At 47.8% G+C, this 13,234-nt stretch overlaps 1 protein-coding gene across 1 annotated transcript in view; it reads left to right on the forward strand.

Annotated features, from left to right (window-relative positions):
* asic4a (acid-sensing (proton-gated) ion channel family member 4a) overlaps nucleotides 1–13,234 on the forward strand; it is a 69,226-nt gene that overhangs the window by 51,143 nt on the left and 4,849 nt on the right. The window contains exons 2-4 of the mRNA XM_027021658.2: nucleotides 5,296–5,440; nucleotides 6,433–6,560; nucleotides 12,832–12,985. Of these exons, the coding sequence (XP_026877459.2) occupies nucleotides 5,296–5,440; nucleotides 6,433–6,560; nucleotides 12,832–12,985 (427 nt within the window). The remainder of the gene's footprint in view (nucleotides 1–5,295; nucleotides 5,441–6,432; nucleotides 6,561–12,831; nucleotides 12,986–13,234) is intronic.

Consider the following 13,234-nt stretch of genomic DNA (forward strand, 5'->3'; position numbering starts at 1 on the left):
TGTGTGTGTGTGTGTGTGCATGTGTGTATGCGTGTGAGTGTGTGTGTGTGTGTGTGTGTGTGTGTGTGCATGTGTGTATGCGTGTGAGTGTGTGTAGTTCTAAATTGTGTGTGTGTTTTTGGTGTGTATTTCTTTTTAAGAGTATTTGTTGTTGGGGTCAGGAGCTGCGGTGCAGTCTCTACCTCCATTAGAAACAGTCATGTTCCATCATGTAGAGAGAGAGAGAGAGAGAGAGAAATGGAGAGAATGAGAGAGAGAGAGAGAGAGAGAGAGAGAGAGAGGGAGAGAGAGAGAAATGGAGAGAATGAGAGGGAAAGAGAAAGAAAAAAGGAGAAAAGTGATAGGGAGATGGCTGTTTTTAGGGTGAGGACGTGAGACAAGCTGGTGATTTAAAGCAAAAAACCTGTGTGTGTGTGTGTGTGTGTGTGTGTGTGTGTGTGTGTGTGTGTGTGTGTGTGTGTGCGCGCGTGTGTGTGAGTGTGTGTGTGTGTGTGTGTGCGTGTGTGTGTGAATGTGTGTGTGTGTGCGCGTGTGTGTGTGTGTGTGCGTGTGTCTGCGTGTGTGTGTGCGTGCGTGTGTGTGCGCGTGTGTGTGCGCGTGTGTGTGTGTGCGCGTGTGTGTGTGTGTGTGTGTGTGTGCGCGTGTATGTGTGTGTGTGTGTGTGTGTGTGTATGTGTGTGCGTTTCTTCTGCTCTGTTCAGTGAAGGTTGCGAGCAAGCCATGGTGAACCCTTGTGTTTACAGAGAGTCTAACACACCTGCCACACACACAGCTGCACCTCCAGGTTCTCCAGGGCGTTTCCCTGCATCCAGAGCAGATGCAGCACCTGCGTCGAGCTAAACATCTCACCACACGCCGACGTCTACAGGAACACGTGTGCTGTCTGTTGTAGACAGCAGGGCTGGGACCAGTGTGCCAGAGTCATTAAACCAGTAAACACCACAGCCATCCAGAGTGTGAGGTTCATATCACCAGAATTATTTACTGCAGTTGTAGAGATTATTTACCAGAACATAAACTTTACATGTTTTTGTTGATAATCTGAACCCAGTTGTTTTGGTCCAGTCATCGCAGTCCGTGTTGAGGCAGATTACTACTGTGGTGCATTGGAGGTGTGTGGTGTAGGGCCTGGTGACCCCAGTGACCCCCTGGTGACCCCTGGGGCTTGTACCAGGGCCCTTCCCCCTCCTCTAGGTTCCACGTCTGTGGTGTGTGTCTGCCTGCTGTTCTAGGACCCGTTGCCTCCATTACAAATATACTCACTTTTCCAAGCATTGTTGTACAGTCTGACACACGTTTATCATGTTGTTTACAGTCTGACACACGTTTAATATGTTGTTTACAGTCTGACACACATTTAATATGTTGTTTACAGTCTGACACACATTTATCATGTTGTTTACAGTCTGACACACGTTTATCATGTTGTTTATAGTGTTACATTTCCCACGGGGAGTGTAGAATGACCATACTACATGGTGCGTGATGGAAGACTCCGATTTTTTCTGTGTGTTTGCTATGTCTTTATCTATTTATCTGTCCCTCTGTGCTGTGAGCCTGTTGTTTATAAACGCAGCGTCTCTGCACAGAGCCCCAAGCGCTGTGTGTGTGTGTGTGTGTGTGTGTGAGAGAACCTTTAAAATGACCTATATAAGGAACAAGAGGCATAATGTTCTCTCTCAAAGATCTTTGCTCTTCTCTTTCTTTAGTGAAGTTCAGAATTGAAATTCGATAAGTGTAATAGTCTTGATGTTGTGGTCGTGGAGGAGCTCATAGGAGTTCTGTGCTGAGCGCTCAGCTAATGAAGCAGAACACCTCATCTCCCCTCAGCGTAGACACCCTGTTTAACATCTCTGCTGTTCCCTCTGAAGGGTGTCAGGGAACCGGCCATGTCTGTGAGTCTCTCCCCTACACCGCTTCTGGAGGCAGAGAATAAACAGGCTTTGATCAACGACCAATCAGATTTGCATCCTGAAGCCTCCTCTTTTGTGGATGTGGGATTAGAGTGTAATTCAGTGTCCTCTGTGTGTGTTTTTTCTAAATCATGATCATCTTTCTTAAAATAATATTCAAACCTTCAGATTTTGTTTGATCTTTAAAAACAGTCATGTAAGCAGAATTTACTACCAGTATACCATCAGAATTCAGTATCAGTATACCATTAGAATTCAGTACCAGTAGAACATCAGAATTCAGTACCAGTACAGCGTGGTAGAAGAAGTGGTTAAGGGAGAAACTGTATTAATGTTCCCTGGTCACTCTGAATGGGGTGATGAATTATGGCTATCAGTGATCCATTAGCAATGAAATGAAGCCATTTCAGTTATGACATTTAAGACCATAGACAATATGGCAGACTGCCCTTCACAGCCTGTTCCACTCACCTCACCCAGTACAGTGTGACTGGAGTCTCAATCCCTGTCAGTCATGTCTGAGTGAAAGGGGGGTGTGTCAAGAATCTGTCTCCTCCTTTGGTCTTTGACCCTGTGTGAACAGCTAGGAACACCTTTGCACCAATCATGGTCCAATGACAGCAAAGCAGCACGTTGATCTGGGACCAATCACAGGTGCTTAGAGAAGCATGTTCTCACATGAATCAGCCATGCAACATACTTCATGATGGGTGAGGAGGGGCAGTGGTCCTGAGGGAGTCAGCTGGTAAACCAGCGCTCTCAGTTTATCCAGAGCGACTTACAGAAGTGCTTGGTCATTTCCTCATAGAATACATCCTAGTACAGTGCAGTAGGTTAGAGTCCAAGATACCAATGAACTAGAATACTGTAGAAATACAGGGATCACCGCTGATGCCTAGTAGTGCAAAACACATATAAGCTCTATAAGAGACAGCAATAAGTGCAATAAACAATACCCTACAATAAGTACTAGTTTCAGTTATTCAACAAAGTAGCAGGGTCAGTGGTCATTTAATATTCCACAAATAGATGGGTCTTCAGTCTGCATTTGAACACTGTAAGGGACTCTGCTGTCCAGACAGCAAGCAGAAGTTCATTCCACCATCTAGGAGTCAGGACATAGAATAGTCTCGATGCTACAATAAGGGAATAATGTTTTTTGGGGTTTTTGCTAAGAATTATTTTAAACCTCTTTCATAATATTTCCAGGTCATGTTCCCAGTTTTTAAGTGTGTTGTTGCGTTTAGAAAGGGTCTGTGGAAATGATCTGCCATCATCTACCAGTAGTCATGGGAGAAGAAATGACCCTGCATGTTGGGTGATTTTTACATTACATGCAATTTTTTAAAAACAAAACTGTGATAATACATGCATGGCTAGACATTCCAGGGACACCTGGAGTTGTGGAGGTGTGACACTCGCCTGGATTTGAAGATTGAGGTCCAAAACACAGTAGCGATAGAGTGCCGAAACGTCCCGTTTACAGCCCCCCAGCTGTGGCGCGTGAGTCCCACTAGCATGTGTCATTCCTCTAGGGGCAGGATACAGGCACAGCTATGATGGCAGGTGCAACTAATGAGAGCTTTTAGCGTGAGAGACCGTCTCATTTCACTCATGTTTCAGATTTCAACCCAGAACATTTAAATCTAATTATAATATCATGGATACTACAATGAGCAATTAGTGCTTTAATTTTAGCAGATCTCCTCCTTTAATAGGCAATTTTATGTTTGTTTGTTTGTGTGTGTGTGTGTGTGAGACATACTCATGTGTGATTATATGAGAGACTCCTGGTCCTCTGATGTCCTGATTAAAATTGTGTGTTTGTGTCTTGGTTTAAACTGTGTTTGTGTCCTGGTTTAAACTGTGTGTTTGTCTCTTGGTTTAAACTGTGTGTTTGTGTCCTGGTTTTAAACTGTGTGTTTGTCTCTGCGCTTAATTGCTGTGGGGTGTGTTCCTCCCAGCTACCATTTCATCCACAGTCTTTGCTTTGATTCCCACACAGCCAGCTGAGATCAGTTCCCACATGAAAGTGCTTGCATGTGTGTGTGTGTGTGTGCGTGTGTGTGTGTGTACGCACATGTGCGTGTTTGTGCGTTTGTGTGTGTGTGTTTGTGCACATGTGCGTTTGTGTGTGTGTGTGTGCGCATATGTGCGTTTGTGTGTGTGTGTATGTGTGTGTGTGCGCACATGTGCGTGTTTGTGCGTTAGTGTGTGTGTGTGTGTGTGTGCGCACATGTGCGTTTGTGTGTGTGTGTGTGTGCGCGTTTGTGTGTGTGTGTATGTGTGTGTGCGCGCACGTTTGTGTGTATGTGTGTGCGTGTGTGTGTGCGTGTGTGTTTATTAGACTGTCTAGGGGACTTGGACACACCATGCCTGAATAATCAACTTTGTATCACCATTAACTTACAGCGGGACCAAAGGCACAAGCCACAATGCCTGAGGGGCTCCCTGGTGTTTGTGGATTATAGGCAGTCTGCATTTAAAAAGCACTTCAAAAGATGTTTGGATTCAGTGTGTGTGATGATGAGGTACCTCGCACGTGCGTGCGTGCGTGTGTGTGTGTGTGATTTTAGGGTCTTGTTTGTGAATATGTGGCGATTAATGTTGCCCTCATTTGAAAGGCAAATGCACACAGACTCAAGCGTTTGTCTGCTGAACAGATTTGAACTCAGTATTTCCATAAAAGAACCCTCCTCTGTGGGTGCGGGAGGCAGTAGGCCTTCCTCTAGGTGGCGCTGGTGCACAGGGCTCACTGCAGTTGAATTCGGGGCCAGTGGGAGAAAGAAGCAACCACAAGGGTGTGAAGAGGCGGAGCTTTACTGCCTCCTTCCTTTCACTCGTAGGATATGCAGCCAATCATAGGACACAATTCCCTTTTTCTCATACAGTGTGCAGCCAATCAAAGAGCACAGTTCCCTTTTACTCACAGAGCATGTAGACAGCAGAAGCACAGTGTTGAGTGTAATACACCAACACTACTGTTGTTTGTAATACACCAACACCAATGTCATCTTTAATACACCACGACCAACTGTTGTCTGTAATACACCAACACCACTGTTGTCTGTAATACACCAACACCACTGTTGTCTGTAATACACCAGCACCACTGGTGTCTGTAATACACCAACACCACTGGTGTCTGTAATACACCAGCACCACTGGTGTCTGTAATACACCAACACCACTGGTGTCTGTAATACACCAACACCACTGGTGTCTGTAATACACCAGTGTGTAAGATGGTGTTTGAGGGCTTTAGAGGGGAAGGATGTTGTCTGGGCTGAACTTGCATGATGATTCTAGTCTCTGATGTTTCTGTAATCATGTCCCTGTCAGCGACATCCCATAATTCTCTAACATCTGGTGTTGTTTTCAGGTTTATACGAGATATGGAAAATGCTACACGTTCAACGGCAACAAGACGATGTCCAGGAAGACGAAGCAGGGGGGTATGGGTAACGGCCTGGAGGTGATGCTGGATATCCAACAAGACGAGTACCTGCCCATCTGGAGAGAGACGAGTGAGGGACCTAAACTCCCTTTTCTGGTGTCAGCCAGCAGTAACTCCCCACCCTGTAGTAGTAACTCCCCACTCTGTAGTAGTAACTCCCCACTCTGTAGTAGTAACTCCCCACCCTGTAGTAGTAACTCCCCACTCTGTAGTAGTAACTCCCCACTCTGTAGCAGTAACTCCCCACCCTGTAGTAGTAACTCCCCACTCTGTAGTAGTAACTCCCCACTCTGTAGTAGTAACTCCCCACCCTGTAGTAGTAACTCTCCACTCTGTAGTAGTAACTCCCCACTCTGTAGCAGTAACTCCCCACCCTGTAGTAGTAACTCCCCACTCTGTAGCAGTAACTCCCCACTCTGTAGTAGTAACTCCCCACCCTGTAGTAGTAACTCCCCACTCTGTAGCAGTAACTCCCCACTCTGTTGTAGTAACCCCCCACCCTGTAGTAGTAACTCCCCACCCTGTAGTAGTAACTCCCCACTCTGTTGTAGTAACTCCCCACTCTGTAGCAGTAACTCCCCACTCTGTTGTAGTAACTCCCCACTCTGTAGTAGTAACTCCCCACTCTGTAGTAGTAACTCCCCACTCTGTAGTAGTAACTCCCCACCCTGTAGTAGTAACTCCCCACTCTGTAGTAGTAACTCCCCACCCTGTAGTAGTAACTCCCCACTCTGTAGCAGTAACTCCCCACTCTGTAGCAGTAACTCCCCACCCTGTAGTAGTAACTCCCCACTCTGTAGTAGTAACTCCCCACTCTGTAGTAGTAACTCCCCACCCTGTAGTAGTAACTCCCCACTCTGTAGCAGTAACTCCCCACACAAGTCAGCAATACACACAATTTTCAAATGCAATTTTGTAGATTATCCAGATTATCCATCTTGTGTTTGTTATCTCTGTTCTTCACATATATTGGTAGCAAGATGAGAGGGGCTTATCTGTGAGACATATCTGTCTTCTTATGGGTCTGCATCCCTGTGTCTGTCTACCGCTCTGTCTCCGTAGATGAGACATCTCTTGAGGCAGGGATCCGGGTTCAGATCCACAGCCAGGATGAGCCTCCCTATATCCACCAGCTGGGCTTCGGAGTCTCGCCGGGATTCCAGACTTTTGTGTCGTGTCAGGAACAAAGAGTAGGACTACAAAAAACTACAATACCCACCAACTACAATACTACAACACTCACAACCAGCGCACCACAGCAAAGAACTAAAATACCCACCAACTACAATAATACAACACTCACAGCCAGCGCACCACAACAAAGAACTAAAATACCCACCAACTACAATACTACAACACCCACAACCAGTGCACCACAGCAAAGAAGTACAATACCCACCAACTACAATAATACAACACCCACAACCAGCGCACCACAGCAAAGAACTACAATACCCACTAACTACAATACTACAGTACCCATCAACTACAATACTACAATATCCAGCCAGCATGCATACAAGAACCACAGGACATATGCGCTCACTTACACACAATACCGATATGAACATCTGTCTGTCACCATTGCTTTACTGGCAATGACTAAAGTCCAGTATTGGCAAAACCTTCGAAATGTTTACATTTCTACTTTGGAAATAATAAGAATAATACAGTAATAACAATGACAACAAAAGCACTACCACCACCACCACCAATAATAATAATAAAATAATAACAGGTGTGTGTGACATCTATCAAGCCATTATAACAAGTTAATATGTAAACATAGACCGTTTGTGTGTGTGTGTGTGTGTGTGTGTAAGGGTGTGTGTAAGGGTGTGTGTGTAAGGGTGTGTGTGTGTGTGTGTGTGTAAGGGTGTGTGTAAGGGTGTGTGTGTGTGTGTAAGGGTGTGTGTAAGGGGGTGTGTGTGTGTGTGTGTAAGGGTGTGTGTGTGTGTGTGTGTGTGTGTGTGTGTAAGGGTGTGTGTAAGGGTGTGTGTGTGTGTGTGTAAGGGTGTGTGTAAGGGTGTGTGTGTGTGTGTGTGTGTAAGGGGGTGTGTGTGTGTGTGTGTGTGTGTGTGTGTAAGGGTGTGTGTAAGGGTGTGTGTGCATTTGTGGGTGTAGGTGTGTGTGTGTCTGTGTGTGTGTAAGGGTGTGTGTAAGGGTGTGTGTGTGTGTGTGTAAGGGTGTGTGTAAGGGTGTGTGTGTGTGTGTGTGTGTGTGTGTGTGTGTGTGTGTGTAAGGGTGTGTGTGTGTGTGTGTGTAAGGGTGTGTGTAAGGGTGTGTGTGTGTGTGCATTTGTGGGTGTAGGTGTGTGTGTGTCTGTGTGTGTGTAAGGGTGTGTGTAAGGGTGTGTGTGTGTGTGCATTTGTGGGTGTAGGTGTGTGTGTGTCTGTGTGTGTGTCTGTGTGTGTGTAAGGGTGTGTGTGTAGGGGTGTGTGTGTGTGTGTGTGTGTGTGTGTGTAAGGGTGTGTGTGTGTGTGTGTGTGTGTAAGGGTGTGTGTAAGGGTGTGTGTGTGTGTGTAAGGGTGTGTGTGTAAGGGTGTGTGTAAGGGTGTGTGTAAGGGTGTGTGTGTAAGGGTGTGTGTAAGGGTGTGTGTGTGTGTGTGTGTGTGTCTGTGTGTGTGTAAGGGTGTGTGTAAGGGTGTGTGTGTGTGTGTGTAAGGGTGTGTGTAAGGGTGTGTGTGTGTGTGTGTGTGTGTGTGTGTGTGTAAGGGTGTGTGTGTGTGTGTGTAAGGGTGTGTGTAAGGGTGTGTGTGTGTGTGCATTTGTGGGTGTAGGTGTGTGTGTGTGTCTGTGTGTGTGTAAGGGTGTGTGTAAGGGTGTGTGTGTGTGTGCATTTGTGGGTGTAGGTGTGTGTGTGTCTGTGTGTGTGTCTGTGTGTGTGTAAGGGTGTGTGTGTAGGGGTGTGTGTGTGTGTGTGTGTGTGTGTGTGTGTGTGTAAGGGTGTGTGTAAGGGTGTGTGTAAGGGTGTGTGTGTGTGTGTAAGGGTGTGTGTGTAAGGGTGTGTGTAAGGGTGTGTGTAAGGGTGTGTGTAAGGGTGTGTGTGTAAGGGTGTGTGTAAGGGTGTGTGTGTGTGTGTGTGTGTGTAAGGGTGTGTGTAAGGGTGTGTGTAAGGGTGTGTGTGTGTGTGTGTAAGGGTGTGTGTAAGGGTGTGTGTAAGGGTGTGTGTGTGTGTGTGTGTGTGTGTGTAAGGGTGTGTGTAAGGGTGTGTGTGTGTGTGCATTTGTGGGTGTAGGTGTGTGTGTGTGTGTGTGTGTGTAAGGGTGTGTGTAAGGGTGTGTGTGTGTGTGCATTTGTGAGTGTAGGTGTGTGTGTGTGTGTAAGGGTGTGTGTGTAGGGGTGTGTGTGTGTGTGTGTGTGTGTAGGTGTGTGTGTGTGTGTGTGTGTAAGGGTGTGTGTGTGTGTGCATTTGTGGGTGTAGGTGTGTGTGTGTGTGTGTGTGTAAGGGTGTGTGTGTAGGGGTGTGTGTGTGTGTGTGTGTGTGTGTGTGTGTAGGTGTGTGTGTGTGTGTGTGTGTAAGGGTGTGTGTAAGGGTGTGTGTGTGTGTGCATTTGTGGGTGTAGGTGTGTGTGTGTGTGTGTGTGTGTAAGGGTGTGTGTGTGTGTGTAAGGGTGTGTGTAAGGGTGTGTGTGTGTGTGTGTAAGGGTGTGTGTAAGGGTGTGTGTGTGTGTGTGTGTGTAAGGGTGTGTGTGTAGGGGTGTGTGTGTGTGCGCGTAAGGGTGTGTGTAGGGGTGTGTGTAGGGGTGTGTGTAAGGGTGTGTGTGTGTGTGCATTTGTGGGTGTAGGTGTGTGTGTCTGTGTGTGTGTAAGGGTGTGTGTAAGGGTGTGTGTGTGTGTGCATTTGTGGGTGTAGGTGTGTGTGTGTCTGTGTGTGTGTCTGTGTGTGTGTAAGGGTGTGTGTGTAGGGGTGTGTGTGTGTGTGTGTGTGTGTGTGTAAGGGTGTGTGTGTGTGTGTGTGTGTAAGGGTGTGTGTAAGGGTGTGTGTAAGGGTGTGTGTGTGTGTGTAAGGGTGTGTGTGTAAGGGTGTGTGTAAGGGTGTGTGTGTGTGTGTGTGTAAGGGTGTGTGTGTGTGTGTGTGTGTGTGTGTGTGTAAGGGTGTGTGTAAGGGTGTGTGTGTGTGTGTGTAAGGGTGTGTGTAAGGGTGTGTGTGTGTGTGTGTGTGTAAGGGTGTGTGTGTGTGTGTGTGTAAGGGTGTGTGTAAGGGTGTGTGTGTGTGTGCATTTGTGGGTGTAGGTGTGTGTGTGTCTGTGTGTGTGTAAGGGTGTGTGTAAGGGTGTGTGTGTGTGTGTGTAAGGGTGTGTGTAAGGGTGTGTGTGTGTGTGTGTGTGTGTGTGTGTGTAAGGGTGTGTGTGTGTGTGTAAGGGTGTGTGTAAGGGTGTGTGTGTGTGTGCATTTGTGGGTGTAGGTGTGTGTGTGTCTGTGTGTGTGTAAGGGTGTGTGTAAGGGTGTGTGTGTGTGTGCATTTGTGGGTGTAGGTGTGTGTGTGTCTGTGTGTGTGTCTGTGTGTGTGTAAGGGTGTGTGTGTAGGGGTGTGTGTGTGTGTGTGTGTGTGTGTGTGTGTAAGGGTGTGTGTGTGTGTGTGTGTGTAAGGGTGTGTGTAAGGGTGTGTGTGTGTGTGTGTAAGGGTGTGTGTGTAAGGGTGTGTGTAAGGGTGTGTGTAAGGGTGTGTGTAAGGGTGTGTGTGTGTGTGTGTGTGTCTGTGTGTGTGTAAGGGTGTGTGTAAGGGTGTGTGTGTGTGTGTGTAAGGGTGTGTGTAAGGGTGTGTGTGTGTGTGTGTGTGTGTGTAAGGGTGTGTGTGTGTGTGTGTAAGGGTGTGTGTAAGGGTGTGTGTGTGTGTGCATTTGTGGGTGTAGGTGTGTGTGTGTCTGTGTGTGTGTAAGGGTGTGTGTAAGGGTGTGTGTGTGTGTGCATTTGTGGGTGTAGGTGTGTGTGTGTCTGTGTGTGTGTCTGTGTGTGTGTAAGGGTGTGTGTGTAGGGGTGTGTGTGTGTGTGTGTGTGTGTGTGTGTGTGTAAGGGTGTGTGTGTGTGTGTGTGTGTAAGGGTGTGTGTAAGGGTGTGTGTAAGGGTGTGTGTGTGTGTGTAAGGGTGTGTGTGTAAGGGTGTGTGTAAGGGTGTGTGTAAGGGTGTGTGTAAGGGTGTGTGTGTAAGGGTGTGTGTAAGGGTGTGTGTGTGTGTGTGTGTAAGGGTGTGTGTAAGGGTGTGTGTAAGGGTGTGTGTGTGTGTGTGTAAGGGTGTGTGTAAGGGTGTGTGTAAGGGTGTGTGTAAGGGTGTGTGTGTGTGTGTGTGTGTGTGTGTAAGGGTGTGTGTAAGGGTGTGTGTGTGTGTGTGTGCGCATTTGTGGGTGTAGGTGTGTGTGTGTGTGTGTGTGTAAGGGTGTGTGTAAGGGTGTGTGTGTGTGTGCATTTGTGAGTGTAGGTGTGTGTGTGTGTGTAAGGGTGTGTGTGTAGGGGTGTGTGTGTGTGTGTGTGTGTGTAGGTGTGTGTGTGTGTGTGTGTGTAAGGGTGTGTGTGTGTGTGCATTTGTGGGTGTAGGTGTGTGTGTGTGTGTGTGTGTAAGGGTGTGTGTGTAGGGGTGTGTGTGTGTGTGTGTGTGTGTGTAGGTGTGTGTGTGTGTGTGTGTAAGGGTGTGTGTAAGGGTGTGTGTGCATTTGTGGGTGTAGGTGTGTGTGTGTGTGTAAGGGTGTGTGTGTGTGTGTAAGGGTGTGTGTGTGTGTGTAAGGGTGTGTGTAAGGGTGTGTGTGTGTGTGTGTAAGGGTGTGTGTAAGGGTGTGTGTGTGTGTGTGTGTGTAAGGGTGTGTGTGTAGGGGTGTGTGTGTGTGTGCGTAAGGGTGTGTGTAGGGGTGTGTGTAGGGGTGTGTGTAAGGGTGTGTGTAAGGGTGTGTGTAAGGGTGTGTGTGTGTGTGTGTAAGGGTGTGTGTGTGTGTGTGTAAGGGTGTGTGTAAGGGTGTGTGTGTGTGTAAGGGTGTGTGTGTGTGTGTAAGGGTGTGTGTAAGGGTGTGTGTGTGTAAGGGTGTGTGTAAGGGTGTGTGTGTGTGTGTGTAAGGGTGTGTTTAAGGGTGTGTGTGTGTAAGGGTGTGTGTAGGGGTGTGTGTAAGGGTGTGTGTGTGTGTGTGTAAGGGTGTGTGTGTGTGTGTGTAAGGGTGTGTGTAAGGGTGTGTGTAGGGGTGTGTGTAAGGGTGTGTGTGTAAGGGTGTGAGTAAGGGTGTGTGTGTAGGGTGTGTGTAAGGGTGTGTGTGTAAGGGTGTGTGTGTAAGGGTGTGTGTGTAAGGGTGTGTAAGGGTGTGTGTGTAAGGGTGTGTGTGTAGGGTGTGTGTAAGGGTGTGTGTAAGGGTGTGTGTGTAAGGGTGTGTGTGAAGGGTGTGTGTGTAAGGGTGTGTGTGTAGGGGTGTGTGTGTGTGTGTAAGGGTGTGTGTGTAAGGGTGTGTGTGTAGGGGTGTGTGTGTGTGTGTGTAAGGGTGTGTGTGTAAGGGTGTGTATGTAAGGGTGTGTGTGTAGGGGTGTGTGTGTGTGTGTGTAAGGGTGTGTGTGTGTAAGGGTGTGTGTGTAAGGGTGTGTGTGTAGGGGTGTGTGTGTGTGTGTAAGGGTGTGTGTGTAAGGGTGTGTGTGTAAGGGTGTGTGTGTAAGGGGTGTGTGTGTGTGTGTGTAAGGGTGTGTGTGTGTAAGGGTGTGTGTGTAAGGGTGTGTGTGTAGGGGTGTGTGTGTGTGTGTGTAAGGGTGTGTGTGTAAGGGTGTGTGTGTAAGGGGTGTGTGTGTGTGTGTGTAAGGGTGTGTGTGTGTAAGGGTGTGTGTAAGGGTGTGTGTAAGGGTGTGTGCGTAAGGGTGTGTGTAAGGGTGTGTGTAAGGGTGTGTGTGTGTGTGTGTAAGGGTGTGTGTAAGGGTGTGTGTAAGGGTGTGTGTAAGGGTGTGTGTGTGTGTGTGTAAGGGTGTGTGTAAGGGTGTGTGTAAGGGTGTGTGTAAGGGTGTGTGTGTAAGGGTGTGTGTGTAAGGGTGTGTGTAAGGGTGTGTGTGTAAGGGTGTGTGTGTAAGGGTGTGTGTAAGGGTGTGTGTAAGGGTGTGTGTGTAAGGGTGTTTGTAAGGGTGTGTGTGTAAGGGTGTGTGTGTGTAAGGGTGTGTGTAAGGGTGTGTGTAAGGGTGTGTGTGTAAGGGTGTGTGTAAGGGTGTGTGTGTGTAAGGGTGTGTGTGTAGGGGTGTGTGTAAGGGTGTGTGTAAGGGTGTGTGTAAGGGTGTGTGTGTGTAAGGGTGTGTGTAAGGGTGTGTGTGTGTAAGGGTGTGTGTAAGGGTGTGTGTAAGGGTGTGTGTGTGTAAGGGTGTGTGTAAGGGTGTGTGTGTAGGGGTGGTTGTTTAGTTGCAAGAAGAATTAGTGAGGCAAGGGGAGGCTGTCTCCTGGACAATAATATCTCTCTCTTTCTCCTTCTCTCTCTCTCTCTCTCTCTCTCCCTCTCTCTCTCCCTCCTTCTAGCTGACCTACCTACCCCAGCCATGGGGGAACTGCCGTTCTACTAGTGAACAGGTCATCCCTGGCTATGACACCTACAGCATCAGCGCATGCCGTCTGCGCTGTGAGACGCGGATGGTTCTGCAGGAATGCCACTGCCGGATGGTCCACATGCCTGGTACCGCTCGCTCCACGCCCACACACTGCGCCAGTGCCTGGCTTCCGTTCTGTTTGGTTTGGTTTGTTTTTTTCATTTCTCCTTAATGAGGTCACTAAGCAACTTTTCCTCCGGTTCTGATCCAGTAATCGAGTGGCCCAGGTCGCGTTAATTGCTCTAAGCTCTAATTGTTTGAGATGCTGGCGCTGAATTTGCTCTCCGTAATGTAGCCCCAGGTTGGGGAGCTTAACACGGAACGTGACACTCCGT

The sequence above is a fragment of the Electrophorus electricus genome, chromosome 2 (genome assembly GCF_013358815.1).
Source record: "Electrophorus electricus isolate fEleEle1 chromosome 2, fEleEle1.pri, whole genome shotgun sequence".
Taxonomy (NCBI): domain Eukaryota; kingdom Metazoa; phylum Chordata; class Actinopteri; order Gymnotiformes; family Gymnotidae; genus Electrophorus; species Electrophorus electricus.